Source organism: Arachis hypogaea, chromosome 4, assembly GCF_003086295.3.
Source record: "Arachis hypogaea cultivar Tifrunner chromosome 4, arahy.Tifrunner.gnm2.J5K5, whole genome shotgun sequence".
NCBI classification, from domain to species: Eukaryota; Viridiplantae; Streptophyta; class Magnoliopsida; order Fabales; family Fabaceae; genus Arachis; species Arachis hypogaea.
Window position 1 is genome coordinate 27,756,742 of NC_092039.1, and position 21,668 is coordinate 27,778,409.

General features: G+C 38.3%; 1 protein-coding gene across 1 annotated transcript; it reads left to right on the forward strand.

The window, feature by feature from the left end:
* Nucleotides 1-3,849: 3,849 nt before the first annotated feature.
* On the forward strand, nucleotides 3,850-10,417 carry LOC140184081 (uncharacterized). The gene is made up of 4 exons (XM_072234367.1): nucleotides 3,850-4,456; nucleotides 4,525-4,535; nucleotides 9,470-9,520; nucleotides 10,334-10,417. Exons 1-4 carry the CDS (start codon nucleotides 3,850-3,852, stop codon nucleotides 10,415-10,417), a joined length of 753 nt encoding a protein of 250 aa, XP_072090468.1.
* The last annotated feature ends 11,251 nt before the right edge of the window (nucleotides 10,418-21,668 follow it).

A 21,668-nucleotide genomic window follows, 5' to 3' on the forward strand; every position in this document is an offset into this window, starting at 1 on the left:
GTCAACTTCTAGGAGGACAAAATATGAAATTCAAGGTAGAGAATCTATTACATATAAAAAAATAAATCAAATACAACCACCAAGTTTCAAGATAGTTCTTCGCTTCCAAGAGTCTCCTGAATGCTCAGTGTGGTACTTCGCGTCCTGCGTCTGAACACAGTAACATATGTATGGAATAAGAACCGGAGGTTCTTAGCATGGTAATGGTGCCCACATAAATAAGATATAAGGTCCTGGAAAGCCAGAGACAATCCTAGAACTCCGACATTTAAATTTTAAAACTTAGAGAATAAGCCAAACTAGATTTTGGGTATATAATCTAAGGTTTTCAAGTTTATAACTTAAATCCTAACTTAACCCTTTGAATCCTGTTTCCTCCAATCCTTTAAAACACTCGTGAAATAACCCTCGTCACTCCTCCACCAGATAAAGGGCATCTCAGTTGCACAGACAAATAATACAGACAAAGAAATCACAGATAGAATGCAGTTACAGCAGATAGATCATATAGCAATTAAGCAGAGATAATCAAATAGGCAAACCCAATTATGGCACATCCAAATAAAATAAACAAATGCATATGATGTATGCATGTCCTATAGCTAATGAGCTAATTTGTCGATTATACAGCCAACCCGATTTGTCCGGTAGCTAACCCATGCATTATCTCTCTATTGCGCACAAATATCTCAGCACATCGGCTGTTTATTAGAGGGAGAGTGACCTGTCACCATTAGAGAAAATATGTGCCCTGTTACCATTAGATGGAATAGGTGCTTTGTCACCATTAGAGGGAATAGATTCCCTGTCACCCTTACAACCAGAGAGAAAACACAAGCATACTTATCATCAATCATCCTCTCATTCACCGTTACCCATGCCTCATTAATTCAGTTAATACTTTGCAAAACCCTTCCAAGTATCCTCCTCAATTTATTTAACATACTCATCCTCATTCCAAGGCATAAAGGCTCACTAACAGACCTAAAACAAGTGTAAAAGAGGTTTGGAAAGTTAGAGGATTGGTTAAACATTCAAAATTCTCATTTTTTTGGCTAAAACAAGGAGCTCGCGTACGCGGGACTATGTTCCCGTACGCGAGAATTCAAAACAAGGAGAGTGCTCGCATCGCGTACGTACTCTCGCGTACGCGAGCTTTCAAAATTGGGTTCCGCGTACGTAAGATTACAAAATAGTGAGCATAGCTCGCGTCATGCATGTAGGTCGTGTACGCGATAGTCCTTTTTTCCTCAAAATCTGTTAAGTTTGCAGAAAACCATATTTTAGCATCGAACTTTGCACGGGCATAACTTTCTCGTTTTAAATATTTTTCAACCATTCTTTGAACGACATAAACTTTACGGATCCAATTTTCATTTGAAATAAGTTTCACATAAATTGGGTGTCTGGAAGTCGAGTTATGACTCGACGAAGTTGGTCAAAAATTCACTTTTACCAAAAAACCTAAAACCTCTATTCTTTCCAAATTCTCAATTTCAAATCCAAGTTCCTTTAATCTAAACAACACCAAAACAGCCCCAAAGTCATATCCACCCATTTCCACACACTTCTCGAGTTAAGCCTCAAAGTGGTCTTTGAAGTTACACTCGAGTCTCATAATAGTCCCTAAACTTAATAGTTACCCATATTCGTCCCTGAAGTTACACTCCGGAACTTAAACTCGTCCTTTCGGCACATTTTGTCCATCTGACACTACCAGAAAGCTAAGTTTGACTCCTTCATGACATGCTAGCAAAACAGAAATGACATAGTATTTGCTGTGTCACCAAAATGACGTAAAACGACATAGTTTTACACTCAAAACCTCCCTCCCTCAACATTACACAACGTATTGTCTCCTCCTCTCAAAACACAACATAAACAGAGGTGTCTTCTTCTCCGCTACACTCATCAATGGTGTCTGTGTGATTGTAGTAACCGCAACGATTTCCGTCGAAAACCAGGCTCTGGAGGATCGGTTTCATCATCTGCATCAGACAGAGAGTTGTGAAGGCTAGTTTCTCTGAAACAGATAAGCAAAAAAAGAAAAAAATTTATATTGTAAAGCTCTATTTTTTGATATTGTTGTTAGTTTAATATTTACAATAGTTAAATACATTTTCTTCGAGTGTAATATGTGGGTGTGCATGCTTGTGTTTTGTGCTAGTTGCTAGGGTTTGATCAGAACTAGTTTTCTTAGTGCTTAGGCCAATAAAATTATAGACTAGGTTTTTGTTAATAAGGAAACTTGTTTTTTATGTGTTAGGGTTTACTGTATTTACAGTTGACAACAGGGTTTTTAGTTTTAGTTGTGGAGTTTCCAATTTGGTAATGTGGTTGAAGATAATGAGTCTGATCAATCAATTTTTTTTTAAATTGCAGATGGATGATCCTTTGATTACCATCATATTTCACCATGGAGGGTCATTTATCACAGAGGTTGATGGAAGTATGTCTTACAATGGTGGAGAGATTTCTGAGTTGCTGGGAGTTGATATAGATACATTAGATGTCTTTTTTGTCCGAGATTACCACAAGAATATTGGATATGACAACGTGACTCAATCTTGATGGTTGGTGCCTAATATGCCTTTACAAACTGGTCTAAGATCTATAACAGATTATAAGAAGCTCATGGAGATGTGTTATCTTACTTAGAAGAGCAAGGGGGTTATTCATTTGTACTACGAACATGGAGTCTCTGAACCTTTGTATAGTGAGGAAGTAGAACCAGTGTCATCTAAAGGCAAGGAGTTGATGGTGATACAAAACTTCATCCCTACCCCAAACCCCAATACCAATATCACAACCAAACAAATTTCCACCACAACACCATCTACTCCAACTTCTGAACCAAATGACACCACTATTCCTACCCAAAAAACAGTCTGCACAATAAAGTCTACTGATAACTTGTCTTTAGGACCAAAACAAAAGATCCCACGTACTTCAATTTCTATTGGTAAACTAAACTTACTAGAAAAAATACACCCCAACCCACTGTAATTCTTAGATCTAAGCCCAATCCACCATAAAAAATAATGGCCCAACCCAGTAAAACTAAGCCCAACATCCCACCAAAAAGAATGGCCCAATCCACTGTAATTCTTAAATCATGGTCTAAATTGAATGAAACCAAAAAGTCTGATGTACCAAAGAGAGACTCTAAGAATGTAAAAACTGCTGCACCATATGGAAGGAGGTCACTAACAAGAGCAGCTACTACTGAAACTATTGGAAGATCAATTGCTAAGGAAAAATAGCCTCAAACAGTTTTTGTGGCTTTGTCTAGCTCAAATGCGTCCTCAGATAGCCATGATAGTGATGATAGTGTAGAGGATGAATCATATTGGCCTGGTGGTGATGAGGTGTCTAGTGAGGAAGACGTGGCTATGGAGATATCCACATGAAAGAAGACTAGTGTGAAACTGAAAACTAAGATAGATAAGAAACTTACTAAACAAAAGAGAGTTGTTATGGTTGAGGGTGATGGTCCTGTGTGTGTAGACTCAAAGTCTGAGGATGATGAACTTTTTATTTCTGAGTTTGGATCAATGGCACCATATCATGATGCCCAAGATGAAGCTTATCATGAATCTGATGGTGGAGACTCATGGCACTCGAAAGAATTGAAGACTCTTCCAAATTTTGAGGATGAGTTGGAGGAGATTGATTCAGATGAGGTCTTCTCTGTGTTTAGAGAAAGAAGAAGGTTAGGAGAGCCTAAGCTTGATGTTGGAATGACATTCACTACAAAGATGGAGTTCAAAGAGGCTATATGTAAATATTGCATATAGGAAGGGTAGAAGGATTTGGTTTAAGAAGAACGATAATGTAAGGATGAGAACTATGTGTAAGGATGAGAGCTATGGTTGGCAAGTGTATGCTTCTAATATAACTGAGAACAATTACTGGCAGATCAAGACGTTCATAGATGACCATACCTGTACAAGAGAGACCAAAAACAGACTAGCTAATAGGGAGTGGCTAGCCTGCAAATTGGTGAAAAAGCTAAGAAAATATCCTAATCTAAGACACTCTGAGGCTGCACAATATTTTAAGACAAAATGTGATTTGAATCTAAACAAGTCTTCACTGACTAAGGCTTTAGGAGATGCTAGAACTATTATGTATGGTGATGCTGCTGCCCAATATGGGATGGTGAGGGATTATGGGCTGACACTACTGAAGAGTAATCCAGGCTCCACTGTCACAGTTGGTATTATACCTCAACCCAACCCTGATGATGATCCAATCTTTGAGAAGATGTACATTTATTTGGATGCGTGTAAAAAAGAATTTCTGGCTAGTTGCAGACCTCTTATAGGTTTGGATGAAGCTTTTCTGAAGACCCAGCATGGTAGTCAGATCCTGTCCGCTATTGGCCAAGATGAAAATAACCATATATATTTGATTGCCTATGCAATGTCCTTGTTGAAAACACTGAAAACTAGAGGTAGTTTTTGGAATTACTTTATCAAGATTTGGGGAATTATAAGCAAAATAAGCTGTATTTTATATCAGATATGCAGAAGGTATGTAATTAAGTTTATTGATTGTGTATTGCTAGTACCTGACTCATTGATTGTTGTTATTAATTATTATATGACTGGTGTGTGATTAGTCTATTGTGTAGAAGTGGGAAGAAAGCAGCAACTGACATTGTAACATTTTTGTTGTGTAATTTTGAGTTATTTTGTATTAATAAGTATTGTAAGAACCAGAGTTTTTCTATAAAACCGTTTTAATAAAAATAATAATTTTGAGTGCCCGAGGTAGATTCAAAATTTAGAAATTTTAATTTGAAAATATAAATGTGAAATTTGATTTCAGTGAATTTTTTCAAATTGGAAAATGTATCTTTTTTTAAAGGTTTTTGTAAAAATTCGTTCTGGCGCTTAAGCTGGCAGTACCAGCTCTAATCTGTCCAGTACCACGTATTTTAGAAAATAAGATTGGGCCGGGTTGGATCGGGCCAAAACTGGTCCCAAGGCCCAATATATATATACTCTATTAATGAGCATTCAGCTCATTCTTGCCCTCATATGATGAAAGGGGTGCTGAAAGAGAGAAGAGAGGAAGAAGGGAGTGGCACTATTCATCCTCCACTTCTGGGAGCCATAACTTGAGCTATGGAGCTCCGATTGACGAGCTGTTTACGGCGACGCAAAGATCTCGTCGAGCTCTTTATTTCTATCTAAGCAAATCTGGTAATATTTCTCAACGTGTGCTCCAGTTTCCTGCCCTAGATTCTGTGCGCTTTTGAATTTGGTTTTTGAGTAGATTTTGTGATTTTGTTTGATTAGGTGATCTCTAGTAGCAGGTAATTATTGGATTTTACCCCTAATCTCATTGGGTAAGGTAAGGTTTCACTAAATTCTTGTGTTTAGTTATTTTTGTGAACCTAGGCTTGATGTTTGTATGTTATATGGTATTAGTTTGAGATTTAGTGCTTGTTGGAGTTAGCTTGGCTTTTTGGAAGCTTGTTTGGACTCAAAGTGGTGGTTTGTGCATATTGAGAATCAGCCAAGGTATGGTTTCGATTTTCTTTATGTAATATGTAATGTTTCTGGACACTTAGGTTAGTTGACTTTAAGATAGGATTGAATGTTTTGGGTGTATGTTTAATTGTATGTGATTTTGATGTTTGGGGATAACTTGTATGATGGTGATGATGATATGGAGTTTTGGGATGAGGAATATATGAATTTGATGATGATTGTTGGTATTTAATGATTATGAAAGTTGATAATGAATGTGTAATTCATTGTTGTTGATGAGAGCTTGTTGATATGGTTGATGATTGATGATGAATATTGATGTTGTTGGTAATTTGAAGGTGAGTGTTGAGACTGTTGATAAATAATATGGATTATGAAGTTAGGATGATGATAAATTGATGTTTGGATTGATGAGTGTTGAAGGAGTTGATAAATTGAGATGTTTTGGATGCGGTATAGTTGAATAATGATGGGATTTATAAGTTGTGATGTGAATATTAGGTTGAATTTAGCATTAGTTGAGGTGGGTATTAAATGGTTTGGATGATTGAATAGTTGATATGGTTAAGAAATGTTTGGTATGGATTCATGAGTGAATTTTGGTATTGTTTTGAATAGGCTTTGATTTGGTTTTAAGTTGAGAGTTGTGGTAAGTTGAATTTTTAAGGTTTTGGTAAAAATGGATTTTTAGTGAACTTTGACGGATCATAACTTGAGCCTCAGTTTTCAAAATTTGTCAAAAATTGCACTAAATTAAAGTTCATTGAAAACTCTTCAAATTGATATAAAGTTTGTAAAATTTGGATTTTTGTAGAGGAAGTTATGATCATTCAAAGTTTAGTGTCAAAATCTGAAATTCTGCAAAGTTGCAGAATTTTGTGATTTCTGGTATGTGCGCACGCACAGCCTTGTACGCACGCACAACCCTGTAAATTTTTAAACCTGTGCGCACGCACAGACTTGTGCATACGCACAAGCGGGGAAAGGCCTGCTGGTGAGAGCACTAGTACGACCTGTGCGCGCACATATCCAATGGAGTTTTACAACCTGTGCGCACGCACACGTTGGAAAGGTCAGTCTGTTGGGGGCGCTAGTGATGCACCACTATTTCGTGGTACATCTTGTGCTTAATTGAGTGGATTTTATCCACTAATCTCACACTTATTCATAGAAATCGCATGTTTTATATTTTCCTTCCTGATTTTGTGCTATGATTGGAAACATATTTCTTTGGTCTTAATTTAGCTAATTTTAATCCTCTCTTATTACCATTCAATGCTTTGATATGTATGTTAAGTGTTTTCAGAGATTACAGGACATGAATGGCTTAGAGGATAGAAAGAAAGTATGCAAAAGTGGAAGGAATACAAGAAGCTGAAGGAACTACAAAGTTGTCAGCCCTAACCTCTTTGCACTCAATTGACCATAACTTGAGCTACAGAGGTCCAAATGCGATGGTTCTGGTTGCCATAGTTGCTTTACTTTTAGGCGACATGTATGCGTGAAGCACGTGTACGCGTAGATTGTTCCGCACGACGCGTACGCGTACGCGTGACAGAGCCACGTGCTGGACGTATCAGAAATCGCTGGGGGCGATTTTTGTGCTGTTTTTGACCTAGTTTTTGGCCCAAAAAACACAGATTAGAGGCTGCAGAGTGGGGAAATCATTCATTAACTTCTCATTATTCACAATTTAGGTTTGAGATGTAGTTTTCTAGAGAGAGAGAGGCTCTCTCCTCTCTCTAGGTTTTAGGATTTAGGATTTCTCTTAGTTTTAGGCTTATTTCTTCTACAATCCAGTTTCAATGTTTCTTTAGTTTAGTTTCTCTTCTACTCTTATGTTAGATTTGATTTTCTATTTAATACAATTTGAGGTATTTCAGATTTATTGCTTCTTCTATTATTTGTTATTGATTGATGTTTGCAATTAGTTGTTTGGATTTAATATTCCTTGCTAGTTTTCTATGCTTTTGTGTTGTGCCTTCCAAGTGTTTGATAAAATGCTTGGTTGGATTCTAGAGTAGATTTTATCCTTTTGGCCTTGGTTTAGTAATTGGTGACACTTGAGTTATCAAACTCCTTTGTTGATTGATTATTGAAAGTTGCTGATTGGTTTGGATTCCACTAAAGCTAGTCTTTCCTTAGGAGTTGCCTACAACTTGAGGAATCAAATTGATTAGTCCACTTGACTTTCCTTCATTCATTGAGGGTTAACTAAGTGGGAGCAATGGACAATTCTAATCACAATTGATAAGGATAGCTAGGGTAGGACTTTCAGTTCTCATACCTTGCCAAGAGCTTTTCTAGTTATTAGTTTATTCCATTTGCAATTTACTTTTTCTTGTTCTCTTATCCAAAACCCCCCAAAACATACTTTTCCATAACCAATTATAAGCACACTCCCCTGCAATTCCTTGAGAGACGACCCGAGGTTTAAATACTTCGGCTATCAATTTTATTAGGGGTTTGTTACTTATGACAACCAAGTTTTTGTACGAAAGGATTTATGTTGGTTTAGAAACTATACTTTCAACAAGAATTTATTTGTGAAATTTTAGACCATCAAAAATCCGATCGTTAGCAAGCACGCCTTGTGCGAGCGAATAGAATTGCAAAAAATTTGGTACCTGTGCGTACGTACATCCCTATGCATACATACACCTTTTAAAAATCTCTTTGGGCGTGCACGCGCACACCCCCTGTGCATCCGCACATGCCCCATTTTACAACTAAAACTTTGTTTTTAAACTATTTCACTTTTGCAACAAGCTTGTATACTTCTGCGACACCATTTTAAGACTATTTGGCTTACTTTCGAGTATCAGAACATGGGAAAGGTGCTAGGAGTTTTAAGTTGGGTTTTACTTTGAAAAGTTAGCAAATGGAGGTTTAGGTTTCTGGTGTACTGAGGATGAGTTTGGTTGAGAGAGAAGGAAGAGTAGTGAACTTGGTGATTAATAACAGCGAATTAAGAAACTGATAAACTAATGAGTTCGGAATGGAATTAAGAACTAATGATGGTTATTGTAAGCTTGATGGATATTGAAGGAAAGTGTGCCAGGCACTATATCCTTGGAATGTTGAGATTGATAATTGAAAGTGATTTGAGATTAGAAATGGTGATGACTGGTGATGATTTGAGGTCGATGAAGTTATTGGATTATATGAGAGTGTGCGGGGCCTATATCCCCGGCGTAGCAGATTTTTCTACTGCATGACTAGTGTTGTTGAGAGTGTGCAGGACCTATATTCCTGGCGTGGCAGATTGTTCTGCTGCATGATTTGTTGTGGTTATTTCCTTCTCTGCTGCATGAAGTGTGCGGGGCCTATATCCCTGACATAGTAGACTCCCTACTGCATGAGTGTGTAGAACACTATATCTCTGGCGTAGTAGATTCGCTGCTGCATGAGTGTGCATGGCACTATATCTCTAGCGTGGTAGAAAAGGCTACATCCAGGAGGATGTGTCGGGTTGGCATTTACGGACCGACAAGTGATATCACGAGCCAATAGAACAGGCATTCATCATATGCATCTCTTATGTGCTTGTTTGCTTTGATTAACTGAGTTTGCCTAATTGTATAATATGCTTACTTGCTTCTTGAATTACTTGTTATATATATATATGAATACTACCTGTGTTTTCTTTGCTTGTATTGTGTTTGTCTAGTGCTGAGGAGGTTAGGTAGGTGGTGTCGATGGGATCGCACGAAGGTTAGGTTAGCGAAGGCTGTGGGATACAGCGGTGTGACTAGTTTTAGTTAGAAATTTCCTAAGTTTAGATGACCCTGCTTATGGTTTATGGTTTAGTTTATTTATTTATGTTAAGCTTGAATCTCTGTTTGGTGTGAAGTTCTAGGATTGCCTTTGACATCCCGGAACCTTACATCTTACATTATTGGGCACTGTTACCATACTGAGAACCTCCAATTCTCATTCCATACTTTGTTGTTATTTTTCATATGCAGGTCGTAATTCACCTCGGTGAAATTGCGGACATGGTGACAGAGCAGAATATGGTTTTATGCTGGCTTATTTCTGTTTTATTCTGTTGTAGTAGTTGCTCTCACCTTTTCTGTTTTAGACTTTATGGCCTTAGAGGCTTGATTTGAGAGATAAGTTGTATAAGCTATTTTGAACTTTCAAAAATTCTGTATGTCTGTATATACTAGTCGGCTTAAACTCCGCGAGATGCGGCTAGTTCCTTATGATTATTATACTCTTATATCTATATATATTATATTCTCTTGCATCTATACCTTGTATCTTATGTGTTAGCTTCGTGTGAACGTTTTGTGCTTTTGTAATTCTATCTTTTTAGCTTAATCTTTCATCGGGCTTCTAGAATATATTATTTCCTTCTATATGAATATGTATAAGCCTTAGAATTGTCATAACCTTTGATTAACCTTTGTCCTATGGCTAGAGGTAAGGCTTAGGGTAATTAGGGTGTTACAAGTAACCGTAAAAGTGTAATTAGTCTATTATTTGGCTGCTGTAATTAGTCTCTTATTTGGCTGCTGATTTTTTACTATTATTTGATTGTTGATAAGTGAGAAACCATTCATTACATAGTTTTTGGACTTCTTTTTATATATTGGAATGCTATTTATACATGCTAAACAATGTGCTATTTATATGGAAGAGGACTAATTCGATAAGTTTCAGTGATTGAAAAGGGACCAATTTGATGTCACTTATAAAAGTTTAAGGACAACGTAGATGTCATTATAAAAGTTAGGGACCTCTTAGATGTCATTGATGCAACTTTAGGGACTATTTTGATGCTCGATAACAAGTCTTTGACAAATATTTTTTTTTTATTCAATCAGGGCCTTATCCATGCAGTTAACGAGGTTTTTTCCAGATGTCCATCACAGATTCTGTGTTTGGCATTTATGGAAGAACTTCAATAAGCAATGGAAAGATCTCCAATTTAGAGGTTGATAAACTCCAATTTTGTGGTTTATCTTGTGCTTAATTTGGGAGATTTTATCAAGATATTTCACATTTATTCAATGAAATAGCCTGGTTTTGTAATTCTCCCTAATTTTGTGCTTAAGTGTGAAAACTTGCTTTTTAGGTCTTTAAATTGCTAATTTTAATTCACTTTAATTCCATTCGATGTTTTGATATGTTTGTTGAGTGATTTCAAGTTCATAAGGCAAAGATTGGATAGAATGAGTGAAAAGAAAAGCATGCAAAATAGAGAACTCAAGAAGAAATAAGGATTTGCAGAAATTTGCCAAGTGACGCGTATACGTGGCCCATGCTTACGCATGGGATGGATGATAAACCATTATTTTATGATTTATATTGTGTTTAATTGAGTGGTTTTATCAAGTCTTTACCCACTTATTCATATGATTTGCATGTATTTACAATTCCTTCCCAAAAAAATTGTCTTTGGTTGAAAACTTGCTTCCTAGAGATCTTTTAATTATGTATTTTTGTTCTTCTTTGTACTATTCGATGCCGTGATCCGTGTGTTAAGTGTTTCAGACCTCATAGGGCAGGAATGGCTAAGAGAATTAAGAGGAAGCTTGCAAAAATGGAAGGAGCACAAGAAAACAAGGAGATGACCAGCGAACACTGACGCGAGCGCGTGGCCCACGCGAGCGCGAAAATCGCTGAATGACGTGAACGCGTGGACGATGCGTACGCATGACCTACGTGATCTGTAGAAATTATAGAATACGCTGAAGACAATTGCGGGCCGCGTTTTAACCTAATTTTCGGCCCTGAAACACAGAATAAAGTGAGGGAACATGTAGAAACTCAGGGGAGATCGACACACATTCATTTACATTGATATTAGGATAGTTTTAATTTTAGATCTGAAACTTACTACTCCTTTAGGTTTTCTCTACGTTGATAGGATTTTAGTTAATTGCTTTTGCTTTGGATATTGAAGAGCCATTACTTCCGTGGAAGTACTATTCTAGTTTGTTTCCCTATTCTCCTACTCTTTTGGTTATTTATTATTCCTGTTCAGATATTTATGTTACATTTGGATTTATCAATACAGTTCACTACATTTTCCTTTAATCAATTTCTAATCCTTATTTTATTTATCATGTTTTCTTCTACTATTTCTGCAAGCGTTTTATTCTTGTCAATGGGGTAGAAATTCTACTTGACATGGGGGTTAATCAAGAGAAGACACTTGAGTTGGAATGCTCAAGTGCTTAGTTAAATTGGACGTTGTTAGCTAATTCTATACCTACTAACGCTAGATCTCCCCAAAGGAGAGGACTAGGACTTGTGGGTGAGAGTTAGTTTAATCCTCATACTTTCTCTTACTTAGTAAGGGTTAACCGAGTGAGAACAGCAACCTCTCTACACTACACTTGAGAAGATCCCAACAAGGATAGAAATTCCACTTGAATATTCCCTCAGTGAAGGCCTTTCATTTAAAGTATCAATAATTATTCTTAGTTTATTTTTATTACTTTAATCTTTAATCATTTTAATTACTCATTATCAAAACTCAAATTTTCTTAAAATCCCTAGTTAATAAAATAGCACTCTTTCCTGCAACTCGTTGGGAGACGACCTGAGACTCATACTCCCAGTATTTTTATTTAAAAAAAATTGTGACAACCTCTTTTAAATTGGTGAGGCGGATTTAGCTGGTTAAGAGCTATACGTGCAACGTTGTTCTCTTAATTGAAATCCCTTAATCGGACAACTTCTGCCTCGCATCAATTTTTGGTGCCGTTACCCGGGAGTTGCAACAGTGTGCTAGATTATTAATTAGTGTACATAATTTATTTTATTTGCATATTTTATTTTTATTTCTGTTACCATGAGCTACATGTCTTTCTCATTGAATGACGCATTCATTGCCTGATCCGAGTTTAGTCCCATTTGATCCTGAAATTGAAAGAACTTTTTCACATATTAGACGAACTCAACGTTGGCTAGCCTCTGAGGATGGTGAAGTAATTATTATCGATTCACTAGTCCCATCTGAGGGCAAACCCGAACCGCCATCTGAGAGCGAGACAAGCTCATTTACTACTGATTCAGTTGATTTACGTGCTGGTGACATGGCAGCACCTAGGAGAGTTACTATCCAGGAAGCTGGAGCCCTTTTACACTGCAGCCGTATCAAGTGCATCACCCAGCGGTGGCTGCAGATTTTGAACTGAAGACTGCACTACTCAACTTGATGCCCATGTTTCATGGCTTACCTGCTCAAGAGCCTATCAAGCACCTTAGGAATTTCCAGACAGCCTGTTCTACTGTTAAGCATGATGGTGCAGATGAAACTTCTATTCTGTTAAAAGCCTTCCCGTTCTCTCTTGAGGGAAAGGCGAGAGAGTGGTACTACACTCAACCTGAAGCGACTGTTACTAACTGGGATACGCTTAGAAGAGAATTTTTGGAAAAATACTTTCCAGCTGAAGTTACTGATAGATTGAGGAATGAAATTTCCATGATTATTCAAGGCAAATCCGAGACTCTCTACGAACATTGGGAGCGCTTCAACAATCTTCTAGAAGCATGTCCCCACCACATGATTGACAAGTTGGTATTGCTCGGCTACTTCACACAGGGCATGAAGTCTCAAGATAAGACCACATTGGAAGGTGCTAGCAATGGGTCTATAAAAAAGTACAAGACCATTGATGAAGCATGGTAATTGATCAGCGACTTATCTGAATCCACTAAGAATCACAAGCATAAGCAAAGTAACTCAAAAGATGTTGCAGAGGTATCGTCTAGCAGAGAAATTACTGCTCTGACCCAGAGTATATGTGAAATGACCAACTTACTGAATCAGATGCAGTTGAATCAACAATAAGCTCAACGACCTCCCCACACTTAAAAGTTTGCACCGTCCTCGGTGCACTCAAAGATGAGCAAGGGGGTACGGCGACTCTCCGGATTGCTACGTGTTCTTAGTCTTGCTTCCGTTATTGCTTGTGGTGCATCAATCATGAAAAACAAAAATATAACACCATAAGGTGAGAAGATATAAAAGCAAGGAAGCATACTTTGTTGGAATGAGGTAAATCACTAGAAATGAGTGAGTGAATTAGTGTGACATGAATGACGAATAAGTGTGTGAATTCTAAATTGCGCGGTTTAGAACACATATTAGCATAAAAGTCATGTCACAAAAGAAGCATGCACTTCACTTATTCTAGTGTGCTTGAGATGCTTTAAGTAAACTTGTAAGGTAAAACAAGCATTAAAGAAGCATGGAAGCATTCAAGCTAAAACATATGGATGCATATGATCATGAAATACCATGCATTAAGGTAAATGCACATCATCATCCATCATCAAGAGGTTGCCTAATCACAAAATAAGGCTCAAATCACATGGTGGCCAAATCATGTAATTCAAGAAGAGTTACAAGCTCGAAGGCAATTCTCATCACTTGGTATTTTTCAAAAGATAAGCATGCAAAACTCAAGACCAAGTAGCAAAATATAACCTCAATCATAGGATCCAACAAAGATTATCTAAAAACATTAATGCTAAATTAGCATTTAGGCAATAAGGGGGAAGCAATGCATAGTAAACAAAGTCAATAATCTAACACTTATGATGAAAATGGAGAAAATAAAATGAAAACTAAACTAAAGCTATCTAACAAACTAACTAACTAACTAACTAATCAACTAACTAAAATAAATGGTTATCCATGGTGTTAGGAAGTGTTGGATGAGGGATTGGAGGAAGGAAGAAGAAAGGAGAAGGAAAGAAATGGAAAGAGGAGAAGAAAGGAAATGTGGTGTAGGAAGGGCATCCGCGCGTACGCACGCATGGCGCGCGCGCGCGGATGGTTTATTTCGAGAGTGGCGCGTACGCGTCATGTGCGCGTACGCGCAAGTGGGGTTGTGCCAAAGGCACAACGCGCGCACAGTGCGGGCCTAACTCTCGGGTTAATGCATGGAAGGTGGAACTTCTCAACCCACGCGTACGCGTGCATGGCGCGCTCGCGTGGATGGTAAAAAATGCTCAATGTACGCGTACGCGTACGCGTGGATGGTACTCTGTTTTTCAAAAATTTTTGGTATATTTTTACACCAATCCAAGCATTCCAAACCTCCAAACAGCTACCAAAACACCATAAAACCTTATTTAACATACTAAACTATCAAATATACTCAACTAACTAAACAAAATATGAAATCAACCAAATTCTACACTATTTACAAAAGAGAAAATGGAAAGATGTTACCATGGTGGGGTGTCTCCCACCTAGCACTTTTGTTTATTATCCTTAAGTTGGACTTATGGGGAGCTCCTCATCAAGGTGGCTTGTGCTTGTACTCATCTTGGAACTCCCACCAATGCTTGGTTCTCCATTGTGCCCCAAGATTCTTCATGGATTGAGCCAAGTCTTGATGGAGTTCTTCACAAGCTTGGGGCTCCCAAAGTTGATCCTCTTCTTGTAATCCGGGATCCCACACTTTATTTTCACACCCGTCTTGAGGTTGATCATCATTATTAGTCCATCCAGGTGGTGAACAAGGAGAATTCTCTATGAAATGCCCAACAATCCTCCTAGACCCATCTATTTGAGCACTATTCCCACCTTTGTATCTCATGTTTGATGCATCAACCATAATGAGCCTTGATTTGCAACGCCCACCACAAAACCTTTTCCGCTTTCGCTTCATCCCACAAAGTTCCCTAAGTTGGCCATCCGTTTCAAGCAAACCATATTCAAGTGGGATAATAAAACTAATAGAAATGAATTTCACCCACTCAAATGAAGGTGTAGATGGCAACCTAGGCAAAGATGCTTCCAAAGATCTTGACAAAGCGTAACCAACCCTCGTTCTTCTATCTCTAGGGATTTCCACCTCTTCACAAGATCTCTTAATCTCAATCCTTTGTTCAAAAATTTTATCTAAACCTTTTCCTTTATTCAAATCATAATAGGGAGGGTGAGAAAAATTTACCTCCTCAACGCTTTCAAATCCAACGGGAGAAGGTTCTTCATGCTCAAAGGATTCTTCACCACTAAGACTTGATGCTTGATCTTCATCACCAAGGGAACTCAATCCTTGCTCTATCCCATCCAAGTCTTCATATGGAGTATGCCTTGTTGGAAGGTGTGCACTTTCCTCCCTAGCATCAATTTCAATCATCTTGGAGGGGTTTTCTTCAACTCTATGTCCCCATGGGGGCTCCGCATCTCCTAAGTCTTCTACCACTTCTTCCTTATCTTCAACAATTAAAGCTTCCTCCAATTGTTCCAATACAAAGCAACTTCCTTCATTTCCCACCGGAGTTTCCAATCTCTCCTCCATGCTATGCTCTTCTTGAGCCATGGGAGTTCCTTGAGTGTTTAAGCATTGGGAGGCTAATTGATTTGTTACCGCATCCAAGGCGGCCATGAAATTTTGCACATCCCTTTTCATCTCTTCTTGCCCTTGAACAAGAACACCAAGGGTTTCATCCATTAGAGGTTGGGATGGGTGGAAGGGTTCATAGTAGGAAGGTGGTTCTTCTTGGTAGAGTTGTGGTGGTTCTATGTTTTCCACTCTTTCCACTTGTTGCACAACACACTCCATGGTTGCTTGAAATTGATCCAATACTTCCTTGAGATGATCCCTTGACTCTTGTTCCGCTTGGATATCATGATAGGGATCATATAGGTCTTGGATCGATGGACATGAATATTCTTCCATGTGAGGTTGTGGTGGAAGGTAGAATTCATCTTATGGTTGAAAATTTTCATATATTGGGGGTGGTTCATCTTGGTCATGGTATGGAGTTGGCTCTTGAAAGGGTTGATATTGTGGTGGTTCCATATATGGCTCATATGGCTCAAAAGGTTGTTGGTAGGATGGATATGGATTAGGGTCATATGAAGGTGGTTGGTAAGAAGGGGCTTGTGAGTATGGTTGAGAGTTATGTTGAGGATATGGTTCATAGGCATATGGTGGTGGTTCTTGAAAGTCACAAGTAGATTCACCATAGCCATTTGATTGGTATGCATCATAGAATGGCTCTTCTTCATAGTGCATTGGTGGAGGTTGTTGCCATGAGGATTGATCATATGCATATGGCTCCTCCCACCTTTTGTTATCCCATCCTTGATACACATTCTCGTTGTAGTTCTCATTACCTACAACATAATTGTAATCACACTCATAGCCAAAGTGAGAGTTCATGATAGTAAGAGAGGAAAAAAGACAAAAAATAGGAACAAATAAAGAGAACAAACTAAAAACTAACAAAGAAGCAAAAAGCAAACATATTCACAATATTCACATATATACAATAACCAATAACATAACACCATTGCAACTCCCCGGCAACGGCGCCATTTTGACGAATGGATTTTTGACGGTTTAGAATTTCACAAATGAATTCTCGTTGCAAGTATAGTTTCTAAACCAACAATAATCCTTTCATACAAAAGATTGTTTGTCACAAGTAACAAACCCCTAAAATTAATAACCGAAGTATTCAAACCTTGGGTCGTTCTCCCTAGGAATTGTAATGAAGTGTTTTGTTATTGGTTGTGAGTTATTTTTGGGGTTTTGGACAAGAAGCATGAAAATAAATGGTAATGAAAATAAACTAACAGCTATAAAAGGCTCTTGGCAAGGTATGAAAATTAGAAGTCCTATCCTAGTTATCCTTCTCAATTGTGATGAGAATTGTTCATTGCTACCACTTAGTTAACCCTTACTAAATAAAGGAAAGTCAAGTGGATGAATTGACTTGAGCCACAAGTCCTAGCCAACTTCCAAGGAAAGACTAGCTTTAGTGCACTCCAAACCAATTAGCAATCTCTCCAATTATCAATCATCAAAGGAATTAGATAACTCAAGTGTCACTAATTACTCTACCTAGGCCAAGAGGGACAAAATCTAACTAATAGCTATAAGAGGCATTTCAACAAACACATAAAAGGTAATAAAAGTAAACAACATAAATTGCAAGAATTAAAGAGAGATCTAACTACAAAGGCAAGAGATCAACAATAGAAAAGCAAAGAAGAACAATTATTATAAATTACCTCTTATTGAATTGGAAGAAAATGGAAAGAACAATAGTAGATCTACAACAAAGTATAAGAACAACATAAAGGAAATTACAATAAAAGAATGGAAGAAGAATGAATGTAACTACAAGGAATTGAGAAGATAGAAATTGAAGAAGATGAATTGAAATCTAGATCTAAGAACTAAACCTAATCCTAATCCTAATTCTAGAGAGAAGTGAGAGCTTCTCTCTCTAGAAACTAATTCTAACTACTAAACTATGCTAATGGTAACTAGATATGGTAAAGTATCTCCATTCCCCCTTCAATCCTTGGCTTAAATAGCATTAGAAATGAGTTGGATTGGGCCCACAAGGCTTGTAAATTCGCTAGCCACGAGTTTGCATGAAGTGATCACGTGCACCAACGGCGCGTGCGCGCCACCATACATGTAGCAACTATGGCAAATCTTATATCGTTTCGAAGCCCCGGATGTTAGCTTTCTAACCCAACTAGAACCGCATCATTTGGACCTCTGTAGCTCAAGTTATGGTCGTTTAAGTGCGAAGAGGTCGGCTTGACAGCTTTCCGGTTCTTTCATTTCTTCATGAGTTCTCCAACTTTTCATGCTTCTTTCTTCATTCCCTTGATCCAATCTTTGCCTCCTAAACCTTAAATCACTTAACAAACATATCAAGGCATCTAATGGAATCAAGGAGAATTAGATTTAGCTATTTTGAGTCTTAAAAGCATGTTTTCACTTTTAAGCACAATTAAGGGAGAAGTTATAAAACCATGCTATTTCATTGAATAAATGTGGGTAAAAGGTTATAAAATCCCCTAAATTAAGCACAAGATAAACCCTCAAAATGGGGTTTGTCACTCCCCCACCACAACAAAGCCAACAGTTGGTTCCACAAAGAGTATGCGAGATCTGTGCTGATTATAGTCATTATACTAATGAATGTCCGCAGCTCCAACAGGAAGACAACACTGTGGCAGCCACTCATAACTTCTATAACCGTCCAAATCAAGGATATAATCAAGGTGGCAACTACAACCATGGATGTCAGGATAATTCCAACCAAGGTTGGAGAGATAATTCTAACCATGGTTAGAGGGACAATTATAACAGAGGAGGCAGAGATAACAATGGAAACCAGAGGTGGAATAATAATAACAACATCAGACAGCAGAATCAGAACCAGGCTTATAGAACACCTCATTTAAGGCAGCCCCAAGCATCTCAGCAAATCCCTCAGATCACTTACCCTTCTTTGTCTTCCAATGATGAGTTACTTCACTCCCTTGCACAAGGACAAAAGACCATGGAGAGCACACTTAATGGTCTAACCTCTGCTATACAAGCTCTCATCTCCCAGATAGGACCATCGAGTACCTCTAACACCCAACCTGCAAGCTCCAGTGGGATTCCTTCTCAACCCTTACCCAACTCCAAGGGTGGCATTAATGCCATCACCTTGAGGTCTGGAACCACACTATCAGAGAGAAATCAGGAGGAGCCAAAGCCACAAGAGTACGCCCTAGATGCGGATGTGGTGGAAGTGGAAGATGCTGGAGAGGAGGAGGACGTACAAGACATAATTGGAGAAGAAGAAGCTCAACCATAGAATGAAGCACCAAAGGATGTTGAAGTTACAAGTAGCATCCTTCCTATCCCATTTCCACAACTTGCAAGGAAGCCCAGAAAGTAGATGGAACTTGATCCCAAAATGGTAGAAGTATTCAAAAAGGTCGAGGTAACTGTTTCCCTTTTTGATGTTATTCAACAGGTGCCTAAATACGCAAAGTTTCTAAAAGATTTGTGCATACATAAAGATAAAATTAATGAATTAGAAACTATTCCTTTAGGTAGTTCTATATTTGCTTTAATGGGAAGTATACCTGAAAAATGTAGTGATCCAGGTCCATGTATGGTTAACTGTACCATTGGAGGTGTGATATTTTCTGACTGTATGTGTGATTTAGGAGCATGTGTTAGTATAATGCCCTTGTCTATATATGATACTTCGAGGCTCCCTCCCTTGAAAAGGCCGGCAGCTCATTTTGTGTTAGCAGATAAAAGTATTATTATAGTAGTTGGAATTGCTGAAGATGTATTACTGAGCATTAAGGGGCTCACATTTCCCATTGACTTCTATATCCTGGAAATGCCCCTTAATGACTCAGGAAGGCCATCATCAATCCTGCTTGGAAGACCATTCTTGAAGACTTCAAAGTTCAAGCTGTATGCATTCACTGGAACTTACTCCTTTGAAATAGATGCAGAGCAGTGAAGTTCAGCTTAAATGAAGCTATGAAGCATCCTTCGGAAGATCATTCTATCTTCCAGTGTGACATTATTGATGAAACTGTAGCTGAAGTTCACCAGGAAGATTTAGAAGAAAAGTACATGGAGCAAAGTCCAAGTGTGGGGACACTTTCTGAAAATAATGAGAAGACTTTACCATTATCACCAGCCCTGGATGATCCAGAGCCTAGCTATGAGCAGAAATTAGAATTAAAGCCCCTTCTTCCACACCTCAAGTATGCTTACCTTGAGGACAAGCAGAAGTTCCCAGTTATCATTTCAAGGGAACTCACTTTCCAACAAGAAGAACAGCTACTCAGTGTACTGAGAGAACACAAGAAAGAAATTGGATGGAGCTTGGTGGATATAGTAGGCATCAGCCCTCAAGTTTGTGAGCACAGAATATTCTTAGAAGAGGGTGAAAAGCCTGTCCGTCAATCTCAAAGAAGATTGAATCCCACCATCTTAGAAGTTGTCAAGAAAGGAGTGACCAGGCTACTTGAAGCATATATCATCTACCCCATCTCAGACAACGAATGGGTCAGTCCAGTACAAGTGGTGCCCAAGAAGTCTGGAGTCACAACAATAAGAAATGAGCGTGGAGAGCTCTTGACAACTAGAGTGCAGAATTCATGAAGAGTTTGCATTGACTATAGGCGTCTCAACCAAGCCACTCGCAAGGATCATTACCCTTTGCCATTCATTGATCAGATGCTTCATCGCCTGTCAGGTAAATCCCATTATTGCTTTTTAGATGGTTACACAGGCTACTTTCAAATTCATATAGCTCCTGAAGATCAAGAAAAGACTACTTTTACATGTCCTTTTGGGACTAATGCATATAAGAGAATGCCCTTTGACTTATGCAATGCACCAGCTACTTTTCAAAGATGTATGATGAGTCTTTTCTCTGACCTTATTGAGAACTATATGGAGATTTTTATGGATGATTTTAGCATATATGGTGATTCATTTAGTCTTTGCTTGGATAGTTTATCTAGAGTGTTAGACAGATGTGTTAGTACAAACCTTGTATTAAATTTTGAAAAATGTCACTTTATGGTAAAACAAGGAATTGTACTAGGACATGTTGTGTCTAATACTGGCATTTCTGTAGATCCAGTAAAGGTGGATGTTATTTCTAGTTTACCTTACCCCTCCTCCGTGAGGGAAGTTCGTTTGTTCCTTGGCCATGCAGGTTTTTACAGGAGATTTATTAAGGACTTCAGTAAGGTAGCATTGCCTTTATCCAGAATGCTACAGAAAGATATTGAGTTCGAGTTCAGTGAGGATTGCATGCAAGCATTTGATAAGCTGAAGATCGCCCTGACTCAAGCTCCAATTGTGAGAGGACCAGACTGGTGCCAGCCTTTTGAGATTATGTGTGACGCCTCCAACCATGCAGTAGGCGCGGCGCTAGCTCAGCGTGAAGGTAAGGATCCTTTTGTAATTGCTTATGCGTCTAAGACTCTAGATGCTGCTCAATCTAATTACACCACTACTGAAAAAGAGCTTCTTACTATTGTTTTTGCTCTGGATAAATTTTGAGCCTATTTACTTGGCACTAAGGTAGTAGTGTACTCAGACCATGCAGCTCTAAAATATTTATTAGCAAAAAAGGAGTCCAAACCAAGGCTAATATGTTGGATACTACTGCTACAAGAATTTGATTTAGAAATTAAGGATAGGAGTGGTAACCAGAATTTAGTGGCAGACCACTTGAGTCGCCTTGCGCACATTAAGGGTGACTCCACTCCTATAAATGATAATTTCCTATTTGATAGCTTACAAGCAGTATCCGAAGTAGTTCCTTGGTATGCACCTGTAGCTAATTATCTAGTTAGCCACACATTTCCTCCACATTTTACTAAGCATCAGAGAGACAAGCTGAAAA